At 37.3% G+C, this 21,382-nt stretch overlaps 1 protein-coding gene across 1 annotated transcript in view; it reads left to right on the forward strand.

Moving 5' to 3' along the window:
- The window catches only part of TRDN (triadin), a 229,748-nt gene that overhangs the window by 9,998 nt on the left and 198,368 nt on the right, over positions 1 to 21,382 (forward strand). The window contains exon 2 of the mRNA XM_074580841.1: positions 20,770 to 20,979. Coding sequence (XP_074436942.1) covers positions 20,770 to 20,979 — 210 coding nt within the window. The remainder of the gene's footprint in view (positions 1 to 20,769; positions 20,980 to 21,382) is intronic.

Consider the following 21,382-nt stretch of genomic DNA (forward strand, 5'->3'; position numbering starts at 1 on the left):
CCAGGTTTTTGTCTTAAAAACTAATTAGCAGGAAGTTTCTTTTAAGAATATATTTGCCGTTGTTTCATTTGTTGCCCAGTGTAGGCTAATGCATTTCACACTGTGCAGTGCTAAAGGCAGTATCACAGAAGAGATACAAATGACTAGATTCGTTTTACATGGCTGCCACCCTCTTTTCAGCGTGTCATGCTAAACGTAGAAAACCAGAAATAATACTGCATCTGCAGAGGCTGACAGAACTATAAGGTGGCATTGGATCTATTTTTATTTATTTCTTTATTTATTGTGGTAGTGCCTAGAAGTCAGGACTGCATTGAACTAACCACTTAATGTGTCAAGAAAGAGTCTCTACACTAGAAACTTACGGTAACTTTAACTTGTAGAGATTGTTTGATTTCCTTAATGTTTTAGAGAATAAAGTCCTCTTGGTAATAATGTTAAGCTTTAATGTTCTAGTAAAGTAAATATTAAACTGTACAACTCTCCAAAAGTTAATGTTAAAATTCTTGAGAAAATTTTTAGTGCTTACCTCTTCCATTTTGGTATATAAATCATGCGTTACATTTTCTGCTTGCTGACTGTTTTTTTTATATGAATAACCCAAAGAAGAATAAAAGAGACTACTCCACTCTACACTCTGCCGGAGATGACAAGATCTGGTGGGTTTCAGGACCTCCAAGCTTCCTCAGTGCCCCGCGCCCGAGCCGTTTGCAGTGGGACGCCTCTCCTCCAAGTGCTAGATGGCTTTGGTGGCCCCACACCCCCAGGTGCAGGGAGGAGGGCAGCTGAGCCCACGCTCCCCATAGGCACACACTTCTTCAACCCACCATCACTGCTCCTTTTCCTTACCTTTTGTTCCCCCCCTAATCATCTTGTCTATTAAATTCTTAGTTTTGCTGTCTCGAATCACCAGTACTCCAAGCGGGACAGAGGGCAATAGTGCTTCCCGGTTCTTGTACTTACAGTGATTTTGAGCCTGTTCTCGAGTCTCAGAAATCTTCATGTTCTAAAAGAAATTTTCACCATAGCAGAAATTGCTCTTAAAATAAATGTTCATCTTCAATGAGTTTTAAAACTAAGGCTTCAGACCCTGGAATACAGGTGCCTAAATTTAAAACTAGACAAGTATCTTTTCAGGCCTAAGGGCCAAGATTTCTTTCATGATGTGACCTTCCTTTAGATATTGCAAACATTATGCAAAATTTCAACTAACCTACACCCATTCTTCTCTCTGTGGCCCTGAGCTGCTCTAAGGGATGTTGAATGAAATGTAATGTTTATTTACAAACATCATCAAGCTGTAACCATTGATTCTCTGTATCTGCAGATTCAGCCACTTTCTCCTGTATTCTTTCATTAAGCTGCTTACATTTTCTTGGCATTTCTCAAATGTGCACAATTTTAACTTCCAGATGTTCCTTCTTTCCCTGAAGATGCCCATGTAGACAGATATGGATTGCATATTGTCTTGAAAATAGATATACGTGGTTTGTATTGGAGGAATTCCAGTGTCAACTGTATCCTACTGGAGGACACAGCTGTTTTCCAGGTGAAATTATTTAACTAGCAACAAAAAAACCACTTTCTAATGCTATTATGTGTCTGTTTTCTAGCCCAGCAATCTCATTTTCAGCCAATTCCACCTCTCCCTGTTTTTCAATGTTTGTGTGAACAAGCTGGGAGACCTTTCCTCTTGCCCTGTAGGGTGTCTGCAAAAAACTGTGCAGAAGTCTGAATTCCTGGTGATGTAAGCACACAGGATATTAAAAAATAGTTATGATTAATATTAGGTCCTTGCGTTGAGAGTTAGAAAGGAAAGAAAGTGAAATAAAGCTTGTATTGGTAAGCATCTAGAGAATTCCCTAGATCTTCTTCAGCACTACTCATTTTCTCAGATACCTGGTGAACAGCCTGTAGTTCACTACGTAATATGGAGATCAGTCTCTAAACCCCAATCGACCAATCAAAAAAACACCAATATTTTTCTTTTTTGCACAAGAACAGGTATTAAAGCAAACAAAAAGTGTAAAGTGGGCTAAAAAAATTGGATTGTTTACAAAAGCATATGAAGTCCTGGTTTTACACTGTCTTCCTCTTTCTCCTCTCAGTTCTCATCTTTGAATGTAAACGATACCAAAGGTATGTACATTCCCTTTTAGTGTGTGCTTTATTAAATAAATATAAATTAAACATGAGATACAACATTAATGTACTTTAAAATATTCTGCAGATAGAGAAATGGAGGTGTTAAAACCTTCAGGCTTAGTGGACTTCATGAAGAACTGCGCCTTGTCTTAGAGTCTGTGATTTTGCAGAATCATACTGTAAACTTCAGAAACTCCAGTGTACTTTTGAAAGTATATTTTATTATAATAGTTGTCTCAATAGTTTCCTGACTAAAGCAACTTTTGTCAGCTGTCCCTAAGGAATATAGAAGTGAAAACAACCTTCCCACAGACTCACTGGTTCAAGTTAGAGTGAATGAAAACTCATAGAATCATAGAATCACAAAATGGTTTGTGTTGGAAGGGACCTTAAAGATCATCTAGTTCCAACCCCCCTGCCATGGGCAGGGACACCTCCCACTAGATCAGGCTGCTCAAAGCCCCATCCAGCCTGGCCTTAAAAACTTGGGATGGGGGGTGGGGCTTCCATCACCTCTCTGGGCAACCTGTTCCAGTGTCTCACCACCCTCATGGTGAAGAGCTTCTTCCTAACGACCAGTCTGAATTGTCCCATCTCTGTTTTTAATCCATTCCCTCTGGTCCTACCATTACCCGACATCCTAAAAAGTCCCTCACCAGTTTTCTTGTAGGCCCCCTTAGGATACTGGTAGGCCACTATAAGGTCTCCTCGGAGCCTTCTTGAACTCAGCTAACAAAAAATGTTTTTACAGGATACATTCTCTACACTCATCTTCTTGAAGATATCATTCCACTTTTTTCTCTATCATCTCAGTCCTCTTTTTATTCCACTTTTTACATTTACTCTAAACACTTTTACGTTTGTGGACTCATTGAATAAGTTAATACCTTTGAAATCACTATTGTTCCTATTACTGCTAACACAATCCTTGTTATCTTTAAGTTTTTGTTGAAAATTATTTCATGTTGTCTAATTGAATAATTCTAAGTCTTCAAAAAGTAGATGCACTTACTCAGATCTTTAATGCAAGTTGCCTACATGAAGTTTGCTAAATCTGAATTTGGTTTTGGAAACAATTCTCTTGTTTTCAGCTACAGTCAGGACTTCATATCTATGTTTTCTTTAAATCTTTCCTCTTCTGCTATGCCTTTCATTTTTTTAATTGGAAGAATCAAACTTTTCTGTTACATTAAATGTAGAAATATTACCTTTTGTTGTCACAGTGACTGGAAAGAATATTTTCAATGGTAGTGAATAAAACTAGAACTACAGTAGTGTCTCACCAGCTGAAAAAGAAGAGCACATGTTCTGTGTGAAAAAGCATGTATTTTTAGTCTATTATCAGTTAGTAAGTTGCCGATTGAATTTTGGTTGTAGAAATATTTCTTTTGTTTTGTGTTTCCAACTTGCTTAGATGCTAGGGCAATGAAGTGGGAAGATAAGGAAGTCATAAATTATTTTATTGTTCATTGATTTTATAACCAGCATTTCATGAACACTTTTTTTTGGACATAGATATGAATAATGTGAACTTTCCAATGCATGGACTATTAATTTTCCGTGGATCTCTTGTACTAATACCATTTTCATGGCTTGTGCCCTTCTGAAGGTATCACCTGAATTTATTCTGTATAAAAGTTACATGCCCCTAACTTCCACTATATGAATCTGCAAGTGTTTCAGCACTCTACCTCTTTTTAATCTCAACTTCTTTCTGCAGAAAAGTAGCTCCTGACTAAAGGTAATACTAATTTCAGGACCCTGTGAATTGGTATCAGCTGGGACAGAACTACGTTGTACATAACACAAATCCTGACAATTTTTTTCCATGACAAGTAGGTCTTACACTTTCTTAGGCTTGCAGACCTAATAACGTTTTCAGCACTTGACCGCTGGAATGGTGACTTCAACAAGCCCCTGATGTTTAAGGGTCTTCCAAGTCCATTCATGCAGTGGTTTGCAAGGGAATAGTACCCTCTGAGGAATGAATGGCCCAAGGGACTCTGTCAGGTTGTAGTCCACCACATCTGAGCACTTCTAGAAATGGAAGGAAGAAAATCTAGCCTGCACCTGCCCATTTGGTGACAAGGAAAACATTCCAGCTCTCTCCCCCAACAGATGCCTTATAAATACCCCTTAAAAGCTAACAATACCATTCATGCCCTGATCAGCAAGATGAGCAGGAGGGACATGTTGATCTGGACTTGGAAACAGGCTCAGCTGTAAATAAGACTCGTGTCTTTTATTTAAGTCTTATTTGCCTGGTTAGGTGGTGTGAAGCTTTTGTCACAGTTCCCAATGGTAGAAGAACCCTAAAAGCACTCTAGCTTTTCTCCACTTATCTGCCAAAAGCAGCCTGCCTGTGCAGGTCCTGGGGAGCACATGGGATGTTGTGCAGTATGTGGGTAGAGTTCTTTAAGAATATCATCCTATAGAGTTCCTTTCACACTTCCTATGTGGTACCTGGCCTAAGTTTTAAATAAAGCACTACCTTAAATAAAAGGCAAGAAAAGTTATAGCAAGTATAGTACAATGTCTTATGTCCTACTTCTATTTCGTATTATTCGTTATTAGTCATTCAATTATTTTAGATACGCTTTGTGTCTATTCTTGTCTTCCACCATAATACTTCAATAGCATTCTGAATGCATTGTACTTTTTTGGGGATGAATTGCGTTAGTGAGTGAAAGATTATCAGTTACGTGACCATAAGAATATATGTAAGCTGTAAGGCTGAAATATCGACTGTAATGTAAATGTTCATCTTCAATAAATGTGAAAGTATGCATTTTTTATTTATTAGCACTTATCTAATTACAGCTGAAGCTGCACTCTATTGATATAATGGAAAAGGAAATTAATAAAGAAAGGTTAGATGATGAATAGGCCTTTGACCAGAATATAACGGCTGGCAAAATCTTGCAAAGATGTATACAGAATAACTAAGTAGCTCTCAAAAGCTTTCTTAAAAATTTAGAAAGGACTATCAACTTCTACATCTGCAGAGGACATCTCTATCTCTTTTCATTAAGCTGACAAAGTTATGAGTTGAGACTGCTGTATTAATATTAAAGAAACATCAGAGAATTGCTTGAAAGTTTCCTGAAATGAGAAAGTAGCAGTAGCTTTGGTATTCTTAAAATCCAAGATGGAAATACTTCAAGAAACTTTATAGGCACGCTGAATGTGTATAAATGGCTTTAAAATACGAGCAAAGACAAAAAAGTACACTCAGAGGAAGCCTGTGAAAAATTTAGGTTAAATTTTACACGACGTAGAGGAGCAGTGAGCCAGAAGTTAGAACAGGAGACCCAGGTTCAGCTCTGCCTCCTCCCAGACTTCCAGTGTGGCCTTCACTCTTCACTTAATCGCTCCGTCACTTCCTTTCTTTCAAATGAAAATAGTTTGGCCTTAACATCAGCGTGTGAACTGGAGGGAACAAAAATATTAGACAAATAAATCCAGATTTGGAAATCTATAAAAATACCCAGAATCTCACATTTTGAATATGACCTGAGACTATGTGAAGGTTTAGTAAATAGGAAAACATTGTGTTTATATGAATGTGTTTGAGTTCACTAGATTTGTGAATACGGCATAAGGAGTTTTGAAAGAAATACCAGGCTGAAAAATGTCCTTTCAGCTGCTGTCTCTATTTCATTGATAAGGAACAAAAGGGTTTTTCTGTTGGATGAAAGACAGCGGGATAAAATCAGGACAAATATGCATAAGTATCCTTTTCAGGCATGCTGGTTGAACTTCAGGCATAGGTATGCAACTTTGTTCTTCTTTTTTCCTGTCACCATGAGCGTCAGGAAGTGAAGCACAAAAGAACTAAGGTTGGGGCGAGATGCCAGGAACATCATAGAGGTCCTGCAAGCATCTGATGTGTATGCAAGGTGTTCAGGCTGGGTGGAAACTTTGCAGCACCTGCTGTTACTGTGGGCTAGGAATACTGGGGCTCCTGCTGTATGGATCTGCTATTACAGAGAACGTGGGGAGGCGTTACAGCTAGTGAACAAGAGCGGAATGGTTTTGCGATGACTTTGTGCATGTTTACAGCAGATGCTAAAGATTATATGATTTAGAATCCATGGGAGGAAATAAGGAAACTATCATTCCAACCAGGTCAAAATCTTTCCCTGGTGTAGCTCATTTTCTGTACCAGTTAGCAACAACAACATGGAGGGGTGCGTCTTGAGATGCAGGCTCTTTTTAACTCAGAATAAAATCTTCTAAACTGCACAGAGGTGAGACTTTAACATTATGAATGCTTTTTGGTCTGATTATGCTGTTAAAAAAGTGGGAAGTTTCTCATTGGTTTGAAGATGTATCACTGAGATTTGAAGACTCTTCTTCTGAAGTCCACTTAGATGTTAATTAGTCTTCCATGACCAAATAAGTGGAAGTCTGCTTTGTCTTAGTGTCTAGCGTTTTAATTCAGACCCAGGAATTCAGAGGTGCTATGAACTTCAGAAAGATTCACATTCCAAAACTGTAGGTAAATGGATGCCCCACCCATGCGTAAGGCAGAGAGGTGCCCAGAAAAGGCAACTCAGGGGTGTTTCAACACTTTTGTTCCATTTCTATGCTAGTGCTGAAAAATGCAATGAGAGTAAATTAAAATTAATTATCGTTTTGCAACATTCTATGCTCTGCACAAGCATGTATATTTTGAATTTTTTTCTATAATTTTGAATAATATATTGTTAAAATAATTTCACAAATATGTCTCTCAGTAGAAATTATTTTTATTTCGTGCATATTACAAACACACAGGGTTATCATTAATGCGTTCTCCCTGTTTTGGGTTATATGCTTAGAAGCTTACTGTAAGTAGGATAAAAAGATATTTTAGACATATTCTATACAAATAGATATTAAAAATAAATAATCTCCTGGTTTAGATATTTTTGAATTCAGGGAAGTTTTTTGTCTTGTCTGTCACTGAATAAGTTTAAGGGATTGTTATCCTACAAGTAAATCTTTCATATGAATCATTTTCAAGATTAAGATGTCACTTCTCTGAGTCACTTAACAATTGTACCATGTACAATTTTTCCTTTCTAAGGCTGGAATCCTATACCAAAAACATCCTCCTCAGGTATTACAGCTTTTATATGCATAAATATTTGTATTTTCAAGGGTGTAGGGGAAAAGCCATTTTTACTTTTATGATTCATCAGATTAGTACTGAAAAAATAGATATATTCATAACATAAGGAACATGTTCTGTACTAGCATTGGTGATTTTGTGCTTGGTGAAAAAGATGCTGCTTTAAAATGATGTCATTTTTGCTTTATGTGGAAACCATTAATACTGACTATTGTGTCATATATACTTGAAAAAAGCATTCATTTGGGATTTGGATTTACTTTGTCTTGTGGGAAAATAACTTAACATTTTTTGTAGGAAACAGGAAAATCTTGACGTTCATGAGTTGATAATTCTTCCAGTTCTCTCTGTAAGTCACAGAAGTTGTATAATGCCATTATTATACACCAGAAAAGACTAAGCAAAGAAAATATCCTGGCAATATAATAACACTAATATAAGACACACAGAAAAAACCAGACTTTAATAACTTGTACTTCTTGGTATCTTCCATGCATATTTCCATGGCTATCATGCAACTTACATGACATTTCAAGTTAGAGTTGATGTAGAAATTGGAACTTCACTTACAGTTTGGAGATGAAACAAGTAGCCTTTTTAAGTACACACATCAAAATGTTGCTTTTCAGGCACTCATTTTTGCAAGAAAAAGTCATAGCTGACCCACAAAAGCTGAACTTGGTTCCATAGTACCTTCAGACATGTAGTAGTGGAAAGGCATGGAACTGTACTTGCCTGTGAATACATCTTAATCCAGATTTGCCCATAATTTCAAGTTTAATTTTATATGCCACATGGATATCTCAACGCCTGGTGATGGATATTTCTAGGAATTATGATAGAGAATGGCTCAATTTCTGGAACTAAATAATGTAGCCAGTTAACCACTTCTTGGCATTTATCACTGGGATAAATTAGAGACCACTCAATGTCATATCTGGTCAGTTGAGGTCTTTATTATTTTATCTCATTTATTCTGCAGAAGTCTGAAGAGGTGTGATAGGAAAAATTATGCCGCAGGTCAATCTCTGATCCCTTGTAATTTATAAAATTAGATGAGGAGGGTTTGGGGCCTGATTTCCAGCTCACAAAAGCAAGAGTCCCTGAACCGATCTGTAGGCTATTCATCGTGCTCTTGAACAACTCTTCTGGGTTCGCCTGTTCAGAATGCAGTAGTGTGAAAAAAATGGCTTAGTTATGGGTACAAGACAGACTTATTAATAGTCTCATTTATTGTCAATTTACTTGTGGGTAAAAGTCAGGTATCGCTACCAATTTCTCAAATGTGGTGATGACCTTGTTCCACTGACAGGTGTTAATCAGTTTGGGCTGGCATGGATACAATCACTGAAGCAATTTTTTTTTTCCTCAGGTAACCTTCAAGAAATCATAATCTTCTTGGGTTGTCTTCTTTTCAGTGTGTAGGTGGGGTGCCAAAAATATCTGCACAGGGAGAAAAGATAGCTAAGACTCCATACCTGTACATGAAGGCTATGTAATGGCCTTTTCTCATCAATCTTGAATTGACAAGTTTTTCAGACATTCCAAAACTTGGTCAGGATATAATCCTGAATCAAATGGATTAAGACATGGCTAATTCATGGTAGCTGGTTCAGAAATGGCTGTGAGTAAGGGAGGGCACAGTGACGTTTTCCTACTTGGTCAAAGATTTTTCTACTTAGAATGGGTCTCAATAGTCTCACATATCCCATTTTATCTAGGTTACTTAATACACACTCGAAGCAAAGTTTTCTTCTAAGATACGAGTATCTGTCATTAGCTGCTATTAAAGAAACCTTTGTCAGATAGTGTAAATATTTCCAAGCTCTTGAGAATCTCAGAACACATTTTAGATGACAGATGTATTATTAATATGTATCCTCAACAAAGATCAACTGTTCTCACTGTGACAGGGTGTCCTACGTGTCTCAGCTGCCCATAGACATCACGCCTATTTCCAGATAAAGACCAGAGATGAATGAAAATATTAATTTAGTCTATCAAGGTCTATCTTCAACTTCAGGTTACGATTTTTGGAATCAGTATTGCAAAAAGAAAATGAGAAAACACACCATCAACTTTTACCTAAACACTGAATGTTATTCCTCGGTGTCAGTTCAAGAGCCCTCTCATGCCCTAAAACTGAAGGGATATTTTCCAAAGGATGCTTTCAGACCAAAAAAGAAGAAAACAATAAACAAACCAAAACCTTCAGAGGAGCCATTCCTATCATGACTACCACTGCTTCCTAGAATTCTTTTCTTGTGGGAATACAGACTGAATACAGATATTATATCAGAAAGCATTTTGGGGGTATATTTTGACAGCCTCATAAGTTTCAAAGCAAGTTTTAGAAAACTTTGTTTCCCTAGTATTTTAGGTGCCTACGTAGTGGACTTGCCTTCAGCTGTTCAGATGAAGTACTGAAGTACAGATGGAGTACTCTCATAAAGTAACTCCTTGACAGAAGATGGACCTTGATTCATCTGTTCTTGTTTATTCCAAGCTATAGCTAACTACTGTCTCTCATGAAATTGGTTACACTGTTTTGCAAGCCACATAACAGTTTTCTTCAGTAGATCACTCTCGATTTTCTGTCTCCCAGACAGCACAACCTGTAATAGATTCATAGTAAGTTGTCATTTACAGCTGAGATATGTCAGTGACATAGATGACTGATTTTCCACAAGTACTTACTGTAGTTTTCCCCTTTTGTCAGATGAGGAATTTTGTTTCTCCATTTTTTAGCAAAGTCTTTTCAACATATATATGTATATATTTTACAACATAGTTCTTTGCATAGCAATTCCTGGATTCTTGTTGGCCGAAAATGTCTTTTTCTTCCGTCTCTGGTCAGACAGCTGGGGTCAGGTCTCTTCAATATGACTTATGCGTGTATATATTCAAACTGTTTGCATGTGGTAATCTCCATATTTGAGTGCTGTAATGGCTGGGTAGCTCCATATGGAAGACTTGGCAATGTGAGACGCTGCTTCCACTTTAAGTTGTGGAGACCATTGAACTACTTTCATTTTCAGAGTCTGTAGATAGCAGTCCATTAAGACATACACAGTTGGTCCTACGTCCAGTGTCAGGTTAGCTTGGAATAAATGAAATCAAGCAAATGATCTTATTAATCATTCCTAGACACACTTATTTAGGAGATAATGGTAGTTCCACCAGAAGAAGCAAAGATCTTGAATTTTCTTTACAGAGTTTCTTTATACTGGTACACTTGTCTGGAGTGAAGACAGTGGTATTTGTAACCTACTATTTATCCTAGCGACTTTCAATATTTATTATGATTATCATTATTTTACAGATGGGAACAGATATTTTTTTCTTTTTTTTCCATAACAACAAAAAAGAAAGTCAGTGTTTTTCTCTAATCCCCTCTGAAGGCTGCAGGGCTGTGTAGAGTTGAGTTTCCAAAACAAATAACAAAGGGAATGCATACAGCGCTCTTGCTGCAGAAGGTTTCATGCTATTTAAAGATAAATGGCAACCATTTTCCTCCAACCTTCATTTTGACATTTTAAAAGATAAAAAGTACCTCTCAGCTTATATCAACTCACAAGCACACCTATATACCCCTTTGGCATCTCTTTCAGAAATGTCAGATTTCTAAGAGGAACAGGAAGGTAAAACTTTTACTGTTTTAGAGCACAAATCTGTTTCCAAAAAAAGGAAGGTATTACTAGTGATTGATAAAAAAAATTCAGGTGGCAACCAACCAAACAATGGATTTCTCAGGATGCTGATAGTTTAGTATTCAGAATTCATAATGTTTAGTGTTCAGAATTCAGCTACACTCTTACCTCATCTACATACCAAGAAGCTGGAAATGAAACATTTGATTTCTGAACAAATCTCAGCATTTCCAAAAGAAAACGTAAAAACATATCAAACTGAATAGTTATTTAAAGAAAAAAAAATTAAAGTTCAACTTCCAGATCATGCAAAGGCAAAGCCTTTTGAAAAAAGAGCAGCTCAGTGTCCCTTTACCATACTTGGTTGCTGGTTTAAAGTGCAGTAAATGGCATTTTTCTTGTTCTTATCAACTGTACCTCCTGTAGTTTAGATTTTATAGAAGTAATTTATTCTTTGTTAATTATTTTTAACCCCTGTAGTCTTCTAAGTTCTCAAGAAATTACTACACAAAGTGATATAGCTGTAAGTAAAATGATCTATAAAATTTCCCAATAAAACCTGCTATCTTTTAAACCTGGTCCTTAGGGCTTCCCTTACTTTTCTTTCCAAAGTCATTTCAGGTATGAATTATTGCAGAGAGGCCCACAGTACGGTCATATAGGACTATTTCAGCAGGCTCAACAACACAGAAGATCTTTTAACTACTAACTAACCAGTAATCCCTTCTGTGTCTGTTGTACTTGAATAAGCAGAATAATGTAAAAGCTCTTTGACATACATATGAACACAAGAAACAACTACGCAGAGACAGAAGGTTAAAGGTTGTATTGGCATAATGTTCTTTATAAGCAATTTTGGAATGAAGTGAAGGCGGTTTTTACATTTCCTTGCAAAGGTATAGGAGACAAATTTTCCTCCACTTAATTTGAAGAATCAACTAATGCTCTACTAGACTATGAAATTCAAACACATAAGGAAAGATGGAAATTCGGCTTCAAATCACTGAAGTTCAACTTTTCAAGTGGTTTAGGACTCTTCTTGTATAAATTTTCAATGGGATGTGGTCTCCTAAATCCTGCAGACATCATCTGACCTAACTGGGCTCTCTGAAGTCCAAGGTTAGAAGTACGTCAGCTGAGAGGAAGTTAACTTATTTTATTGATGATCGTATTTTAAAACACAATGTAATTGGAGGCTAACTGAAACTGGCTTTTACTTCCCCTCCTTGAAGTTCTCAGATCACTTCAAGACGTCTGTACAAATAGGTAGAATTCCTCTTCTTCACAGGTAATTTATCCAATACTACAGTTCATACTTTGGCCTATTCCAGAACAAGTAATAGCTAGTATTAGTATATCTTCAACAGGATCCAATGATGCATTCCCCAAAAATGCATATGGTGCCTATTAGTTTTGCAAGCATCTACACTTTTTTGTTTGTGTGTGGGTTAAGTGTTTGGTAAGAGTTTTTGTTCCCACTCTTCTCTGTAGGGGAAATCTGTCTGAAGCAAAGATAGCTTTTCTTAGTTGTATATCCTTATTCCTTTTCAAAATCTTCTCAGTTACACTTGTTGCTAGAGCAGAATGAATTTGACGACTGTGGAAGATTGACTTCCCTACTATCCCATTCCATGCTCTGAGCTTTTCTAGATGAACCATCCTTAATTGCTGCTACTGAGATTTGTCCCCTTGATCGGGAGGGCTCCCGTGGGAGTGAAGACCAGGTTGCCCTCAGGGGATTCTGACTCCTTGCGTACAGTAATGGTCCAAATCCAACATTTGAATCTGCGTAGCAAGGAGTTAACCACATATGCCAACTTGTTCCATGAGATACAACCAATCTTTTGTATATACACAAAAGTATTTTTAAAGTAATCTTTGTAGCTGTCCTCCGAAAAAAGCAAAATCAGATACATGCATTCAAATAATTGTAGCTAGGTGGAAAATGTGGGGTTTGGAAGCATTTTGATTTGGTATTCTTGGAGTGTGATGAAGAACTGCTGTGCTTCAGCTGATTAATTATTTCAAAAAGTAATTTATACCAGGTATATGATGCATTATATAAGAAAGAGCAAAATAGAGTAAGGAACTTATTTAAAAACATTGGAGCTTAGTTTCTGAGTTTTCCATATTTCTTCTATTGAGAATCAGTAGCACTTCACAGCGGGTCTTGAAAAATTGTTCCATGTGGGAAAACAAATCCTCCCATACATTTTCTATTTCTCCTTTTTATTATAAAGGACATTTGCATAAAAATAGTAGATTTGCTTCTTCAAAGTTCATTTTCTCTCACTGCTCCCTCCCATTTAGAATCGTCGTAATCCTCACAATAGATTGACATGGAAATGGTTGTAATATCACAATGGAAGAATTATGACTGCAAGCAGCAGGTCTTAAAGAAAGATCTTAAAGATCCTGTTTCCATACAAGTATCATTGCAAATAAAGAGCAGTGGAGAAGTAATAACAGAAATAAAATACTGTTTAAAATGGACATTTATTTGACTTTGCTATTTATTTGGTATTTATTTAGTGAAAATGAGATCAGCAAAAGCATGAGAAACAACCAACATGTCAGAGGATTAGTCCAGCTGGTGGGTTATCTTGTCTTCATCAGCAGCCACTGACTGAGGAAAAAGTGTAAGTTCAGACATTAAGTGCTTAACCCCTGCCCTGCCAGAATACTTGCTCAGCATTTAGGGATATGAACTAAAGAAAATTCCTGACTCAGAGATTATGTCTTTGTAGTCAAAAGTCCTGGTTTCTTTCATGCAGTTGCCTGGTCCATATCGTAATCTGTCCATACATCACTGGAAAGTAATCTTCTGTTCCTATCATAGAGTTATGGAGTTTTTCTAATTAGTCTTAATTAAATTATTTTTTCAATCTGGTTTGTTGGTTTTGGTTTGGTTTTGTTTTGTTGTTTTTTTTTTTTTTCCCCACATAGCACATGGCACTGTTCTGTATCCTAAGAAACAGTCATTATTACAATCCCAAAATATATATCACACCTCTGAATACAGAATTAAAAACTTCTAGTTTTTAATGCTGTATGTATTAGAAGTAGTACTGCTATTAGTATTATTTACTGATACTGCATGAAGTACACACTTTCTTTGAACTAGATAATGAAACGGCTTGATAGGATGTATCTTTTATTCTACAAACTTCTTATTGGAATTGATGAGATCAAAAGATTGGTGTACGTAATTTCTTGGAGAATGAATAGGAAAGATTAATACAATTTACTTCTTTAAATTATCAGATGCTTTCTATTGATCAAAAATAAACCTATACAGATATAATAACAGAAAAGGAAATTAAAAAAGTACACAGCACCGCATGTAATTATAAGTGCCTCTTCTGAATTCAATTGTTCAGTTAATTTTCGTGCACCATCCTCTCCATATTCCATAATCTCTATTCTATTTCTTTTGTCATGTAGAATTGGTTGCTGCATAATCCCCAACCCTATTTTCCACATTTCATAAAGAATATTACATTTTTATAACTATCAGTCACCAATACATCTGCAAATGTTCCCCGCACAGGCAGTCCCAGTCACAGGTTTCTAGCCTTTAGTCTGCAGAAAGGCTACCTATTAATTTTGAGAATTTTGACAATATATACATCATAGGCATTGAGAGGTTTTTCCCTTTGCGCTTTAATTACATAAACTATAGAGCAACACTTCCGTACTCTGTGTGATGAATTCTGAAGTCTGTAAATTCTGGTATCAGTTGTGAAACTCCTTTTATATATTATTCACTTTTAGCTATACCAGTTGCGTTAATTCATTCGTATGTACAGGGAAGTAATATGATACAAAATAAAAGAAATAGCTGAATGTCAGCCATCTCAAGAGAAGATTTATGCTGCAGCTCTAAATAAATTAGCTTTTCTTAAGATCATCACATTTCTGCTCAACAGCTTGCAGAAACTTGTTCGTACTCAGACCACCTACACTAGGTGCCCACCACCCATTTCGGGGCTGAACTGCAGATCGCTGCCCTACTCACAGAGCCCGGTGCAGATAATGGTGAGAGAGAGGAGATTTCAAAGATAAACTGAATTTGCCTATTTAAGCCTATTTAAGCTTTCTTTCCCTGTTTCCACGTGCCCCTCTATCACTGCTAGAAAGAGTCTTGCCCTTGTGTTACCATGTATGTCCAATAGAAAACATGATCCACATTAGTGGATCTAACTCGGTTCCTAACCAACTGAAGGCTACCAGGACTACAGATGCTCCGTAGTAAGTGGTTTTAAATCCACTGTAATCACATACTTTATCAGCATTTGGAGGAGAGAAAAAGGGTTTGCCCATCTGGACTCCTCTTGCTTTTCTTTCTCTGATCTGTCCTGCACTCTGTTACTCACCGTCCAGTATCTGCGTCTCTTGGCCTCTGGTGCTGGCTGGATAAGACGGTGGAGGCTTTCTGTTCAGGTGTGTACAGCGGGTTCTGAGGTTCTCTCTTCTCTCTGCTCAGCATTTTGTTCTCACACAAGTGTATAAAGGAGGCAAAAGGCATGAGTCCAGTGAAGAGTTTCCAGCTCCCTGTGCCTATGGAAGTACTGGGAATTGGCTACATACCTACAATGAAGAAAAAGCTTTCTGGACAAAATTCATTAGCCCTCCTCAGGAAAGAATATTGTTACTGTTATTCTATTGCAAGCTTTTGGTTATTAACCACAGCAGAAATTCTGCCTTTTCCTTTCCATTTGTATAAACCAAGGGTGCAGAAACCACAGCAGAGAAATTAAAAGAGAACAACTCCACAGTCAGGCATCAGTATCACCTGAACAACAGGCATAGGCGTAGTCTTTTCTTGTGTTAAAAAGCATTTTACCCGCATGGGAAAAAAATGATTACTGTAGAGGTCTGTGGACTCACTAAAGGTGATACGCTGGTCCTGAAAAAATGCAGCAGATGATTATTGCATATCCATTGCCCAGTCCTTCACTGAAGGGTTCTAATCCCTTGTCCTCGTCTCCCGGAGGTACCCTCCTTACCATAAGCTGAGACTCCTGCCTGCCTGATCGCAACAGTGGTGGATTGATAAGGTCACCAGGTTAAAGCACAAGGCTCAAGCCGGTGCTTAATATACAATGCCAATTTATACAGTCATTCTTTCTCTTTTCTGCTCCCTTAATTAGTATTTAAATATTCCAAGTGAAGTGGAATAGGTCGAACAGGAGCCATTAATGACCTGAATCCAGAATACCCTATAGCCTGTTTGTTGGAGTGTTCATCTGGGGAGTGGAACAGACAAGACAAGTCAAAATCTACCAGCTCTTTCATTTAGAGCAGACTGCACTGAGGCTTCTCGCATCCCAACCGATTTGCCCTAGCAACAATATTATTATTTAGAAGGGAACAACCTCTTTTAAAAGCCCTCTGCTTTTAATATACACAGCCTTAGAAAGGCATTTCACATTAAATATTTACTTGACTTTTTTTTTGGTGCTATTGGCAAATACTGTAATACCTAAAATAAGTATGAAATACCATAAATACCGAAAATTACTATTTTACATTTGCATAAGTCTGAATGAAGTAGGGGTATTTTTTGTTGTGTTTTGCCTTTTTTTTTTTTCTTTTTTTTTTGCCTCTAGGGTAGTGGGAGGTATAGCTGCTGAACTGCAAAATCGAGTGCCCACCCTTAGCCATGGACTCTTATGTTTTTTATGCCTTAAGGAGAGGTCAGCTCACAACTACAAAGGGTATTTTATCTAAGCTGCCAGGACTACAAGCTCACCCTGGACTCAGAAAGTCGCACAGTGTTCTCCTCAAAGTTGTCAGCAATTGTCAAGGTTTATTTATACCTATGAGACGCTATGGGTCTTCAGATTGTATCCTAAGTGACAACGCTGAAACCAGAGGAGTAGTAAGAATCTCAGAATTTGAGCTGTTTGGAATTTAGCAAATCAATCTGTTGACATAAAGGTGACATTTGTGACCTGATGGGGCAGTCCTGTGAGCATGAGAAATTGTGATGTGAAGTCAGAGGTATACATCCCCACAGTAATCTTTTTATAGAAATGTATATATAACTTTTTGAAGTTCCCATCCTCATTGAAAATCAACAGCAATCACAACCCAAAGTGCCAGGAGGCTCTAGTAGACATGTGGTTGTGGATTAAAATTGGATGGCTGAAATTGTAACAGCCTTCAGCTGCACCCTCCACTCCTGTGACGGATGTTTCCTCCCCCAAAATAGGGACAACTGATCTGCTCATGAATCTCCTGATCCACTGCAGTGTCCACTGCAGTGTTCATCTAAGTATCCTAAAGTAAACTTACTTGGATTCTGGTTGACTTAATGCAAACAGTGAAATTTGTCTTGGGAGAGAAAATGTGTATTATACGGGCAGCAAGAATGTCTGGAGAAGTTCAGGGATCTGATTTTAACCTGTTGCTGAAGGATCCCTGTCAATTTTACAAGTAAAAATTGATAGGCTTCATCAGGTGATTTCAAAGCACCAAAAGTACCTGTCTTTCTCATTCGCCTGCTGGGCAGCTGAGGCCTCACTGACCTCTCGGGCAGGAGCTTTGCTAACTCTGGCGTTTTTCTGAGAGAGAGGAGAATTGCTGCTGGTTGAATTGATTGAAACACCGCCCATGCGTAGGTCCCTTCTTATTCTACTGGTCTAGATGTGTGAATAGCATCACTGTAGGTTTGGAGAGGAGGTTAACACTGGTAGGAGATGGACAAAAAAGTACACAACAACTGGGGACTGCAAAGCAGGTACCAGGCACAGAAAAGCGTCGGGATAGGACCATGGGTACTGCAATAACAGAGTGGCTGTAGGGGGGAGGGCAATCATCTTGGTGTTATTGCCTCTTCTTTTTGAAGTCATGAAATTACAATGGTATCAATATACAATCCTCCTCACATGAGATTATGTATCAGCACACACTCTTCCTCGGGAGTCATCAAATAAACTCCTCCAGACAATTTTGTTTGTATTAGTAGCTAGGGACATAAAAATCTAATTTCTATTTTCAGTGGTTTAGGGCATCCTGTCTGGACTCCTCCAGGCAGTTCAGAAGTTACTGTCCTGTAGGCGATGCCTGCCAGTCCTGTGTGGATGCCTCTAATACCATAAAGCACCTATAACAACACTGGAGACCTTTCTTAGGCACCTGAATCATACTGCAAGCAATCTGCCTCGGCAAAATCTAGCAGTATAGAAACATTTTTCTTAGCTTGACTTCGAGGAAAATTTGCATCAATAGCTGTATTTTACTGTATGACGTCCTGGGTTTTTAAAGGGAAATCTGACTTGGCTACATCAGCAGCCAAAAGCATGCAATAGATAACCTTCTAGCATACTTGAGCTTTGTCTCTGCAGCATTGCTCGGATTGATAAATTGTGGGAAACCGTTTTCTTCAGCAAAGACGACACATAGCAGTCTGAATTTGAAAAGTTAGGTATACTAAACAGGAAGGAACTATTTTTACTTTGAAGGGTAATTATATGTATATGTCTATATCCAGATACATACATAGAGTTTTAATTGCTTGTATTATAACTGTGCAAATATCTGCCATTAGTATGTCCTTGGAGGTATGCTGTGATACTAATCAGATTTGTCGAGATGAAACAGTACTTTCTATTCTCTCTTACACATCATAAACTCTGACTGATATCCCCAAGGGAAAAAAATGCATAATGTGTCATTTATGACCTGTTGCATGCGCAAATCACTTGCATTTTGTATGCAGTAGGGTAACAAAATGCTATTGATTCTGAATTTGACTTTAGGAAACTGATCTTTATTGCTAGCTGTCACTTGGCAGATTTTTTCTCCTGCTGTGAAATGTTTGATTCAAAATTTATGTTTGGAGAAATGGAAGCAGTGATGGTTTTATAATATATAAAAAAAAGAACATAAATTCTATCTTACTAGATAGACATTATTCATAAGCAGAATAAACATTCTATAAACAAGACTAAATTTCAAATAAGTACCAAAAAACATGTAATATGCCAATCTTGTTCTTACACAACACTGCTGTTGAGCAGAGTAGCTTTGTGGGGCTTGAAGCAAGGCACTGATCTGCAGAAGCAAGCTTAAAAGGTAGAGCTAAGGGAAGTACACACAAATGCAATGCACTACATAATAATTCAGGGTATGAATTTGAACACTGTACGGATATGGAAGATTAAGAGTTAGGGAACGTCTGATACCAGAATTGTCCTTCCCTGTTCTACAGATGTATGTGAGGTACATAAAGGTCATTTCAATATCACTTTACAGTATTGTTCTCACTTTCTACAGAAAAAAAACAAAATAAATATTGATTAGCATGAGGATTGGAAGACTTGTTATACCATCTCTTTTTTTAGGGATAAATATATGTAAGTATGGGTAATATGAAGGATCTAATTCTTTGTTTATTTCTTTAAGAATATCAATATAGTGATTCTCAAATAGAGGCCACATACATGTTGTGATGGTAAATATCTGAAAGTCTTCAACAGCCTGATAACTTAGCTCTACCAATAAGTTTGCATGGCATATTTACCATTTTCTATGTGAAAAGTGAAACTAAATCTGTTTACCTTCTATAGAGCCGCTCTGTCACTTTCCTTATCTCCATCATCCTAGAAAATTGTCAGCTTTGTAGGTTGTACCAGCTGTGACAGAAGACAGGTGATCTCAGGGTGAAAAGCAAAGGTATGAGCAAACCAGGCATCACCTGATTTCTTGAAATTTCAAAACTCTGTGGGCAAGGGTCCCTGAAATCACTGACATTAATTTATGAGAGTTGGTATCATCAACCCTACCAGGAACATATGCAACATATCTTTTAATATTTTAAAAGTAACTTACAAGCAGATATTGTAAACTAAGGTAAGTGGAGGTACTGTGCTCTTCTACTGTTGTTGATTGCGGAGTTATGAATATTTTTGCTATTTTTATTGCATATACTGGAAAACAAATACCAACCAATATTGTTCAGGTTATCACTTTCTTTTGTGAGGAGGGCTAATATGAGAACTTTCAAATGTTGTCAGGTATCAGTTACCATAGTTTTGGTTTGTGTCCTGGATTAACATTTCTTAATGCTCCACAGAGAAGTAGATTAAGTCACTCCTGTTAACTGTCCATTAAACAGTCAATGTGTGTCAACTGTTTATTTAGCAAACATAGGTACTCACCTTCCTACCACCTTTTTAGTACCAAAGCTATGCTTTCTGGAATAAAGTCTGCTTTGGCACTGCAACTCTTGTTTTTTTAGGAGATTATTGCATTAAATAAAAAATGCCACAAAGGTAGGTATTTAAAAATCAGCTACAACACGCTTTGCAACTTATAAAGATACTGGACATGGAAATAATTTGTGTTTCTGTTAGACGAAATGGAGTATACACATTCCTATTGCCATTGAAATGTGTCCTTGACAGCGTAAGTCCAGCCAAACCTTGAGTGGCATAGACACATTAGCACCATTACAGTCAATGGAAGTACGCTTAATCATATCACCTGAGAATCTGGCCTACAGCCCGTAACAAGACAGTCCTTTGGAGAGTAATAATGTGTTATGCTTTCATCAATCACTCTTCTAGGTCTGTAAGCTATTCATGGCAGACTAAAAAATGTCTTATTACAATTAAAAAGGCCAGTCATGGCTATTTCACCATGTTTGCTCCCAAATCAACTTTACTAAAAGTCGCCCCAGCTCAGGAAAAACTCCTTCCAGAAAGCAAAAGAGCCTCTCTTTCATAATGCAATATTTACATTTATTTGCAATATTCTGAGTACAGAAGGATTTCAAAACAACATTCATATTCTTGATTTTTAAGCTCCAAATGTTACATTCTATTTCCTCTGCTTTGACTATTTGCCTAGGACGTATGTCTACAACCACGACGATAATAGATGGTAAGAACGGATCCATTCCCTCATCATCCATGAAAGTGGGCAAGAAATCAGTTACAGAAGACCTCGTGACAACGTTCAGCTCACCAGCAGCATGGCTTCTTGTTGTTGCTCTGATTGTTACCTGGTCGGCAGTAGCTATTGTAATGTTTGACTTGGTGGATTACAAAGCCTTTGCAGGTAAAATTCAGCTTATTCTGTTTGACGTCTTGTGTATTAAAATTTAAAAATTTATTAAGGAGTGTGTATTACGTAAATTTGCATGTCTCTCACCTTCTTGGAGCCAGCACAGTGTCTCTGATGAGTTTACCAAGAGAGGAGATACTGTGAGAAATGTCAGAACATATTAGTTTACACTTCATACATCTTTATAATTTAAATCTCTCCATTCTGCAGCCCATCCTCATCCTGGAAAATGTGTATGTTGACAGTAATATAATATGTATATAGGCATGTGTGGTCAGACTATTTTTTTGCAACTTCTATATAAAAGTATTTCAAGAAAAATATCATTAATTATTAATTCATATTTTCTGAAATATATTTTAAAATCTTTAATAGTTGCCTTGAATCTTCTGACATC

This window comes from Larus michahellis, chromosome 3 (assembly GCF_964199755.1).
Source record: "Larus michahellis chromosome 3, bLarMic1.1, whole genome shotgun sequence".
Classification (NCBI taxonomy): domain Eukaryota; kingdom Metazoa; phylum Chordata; class Aves; order Charadriiformes; family Laridae; genus Larus; species Larus michahellis.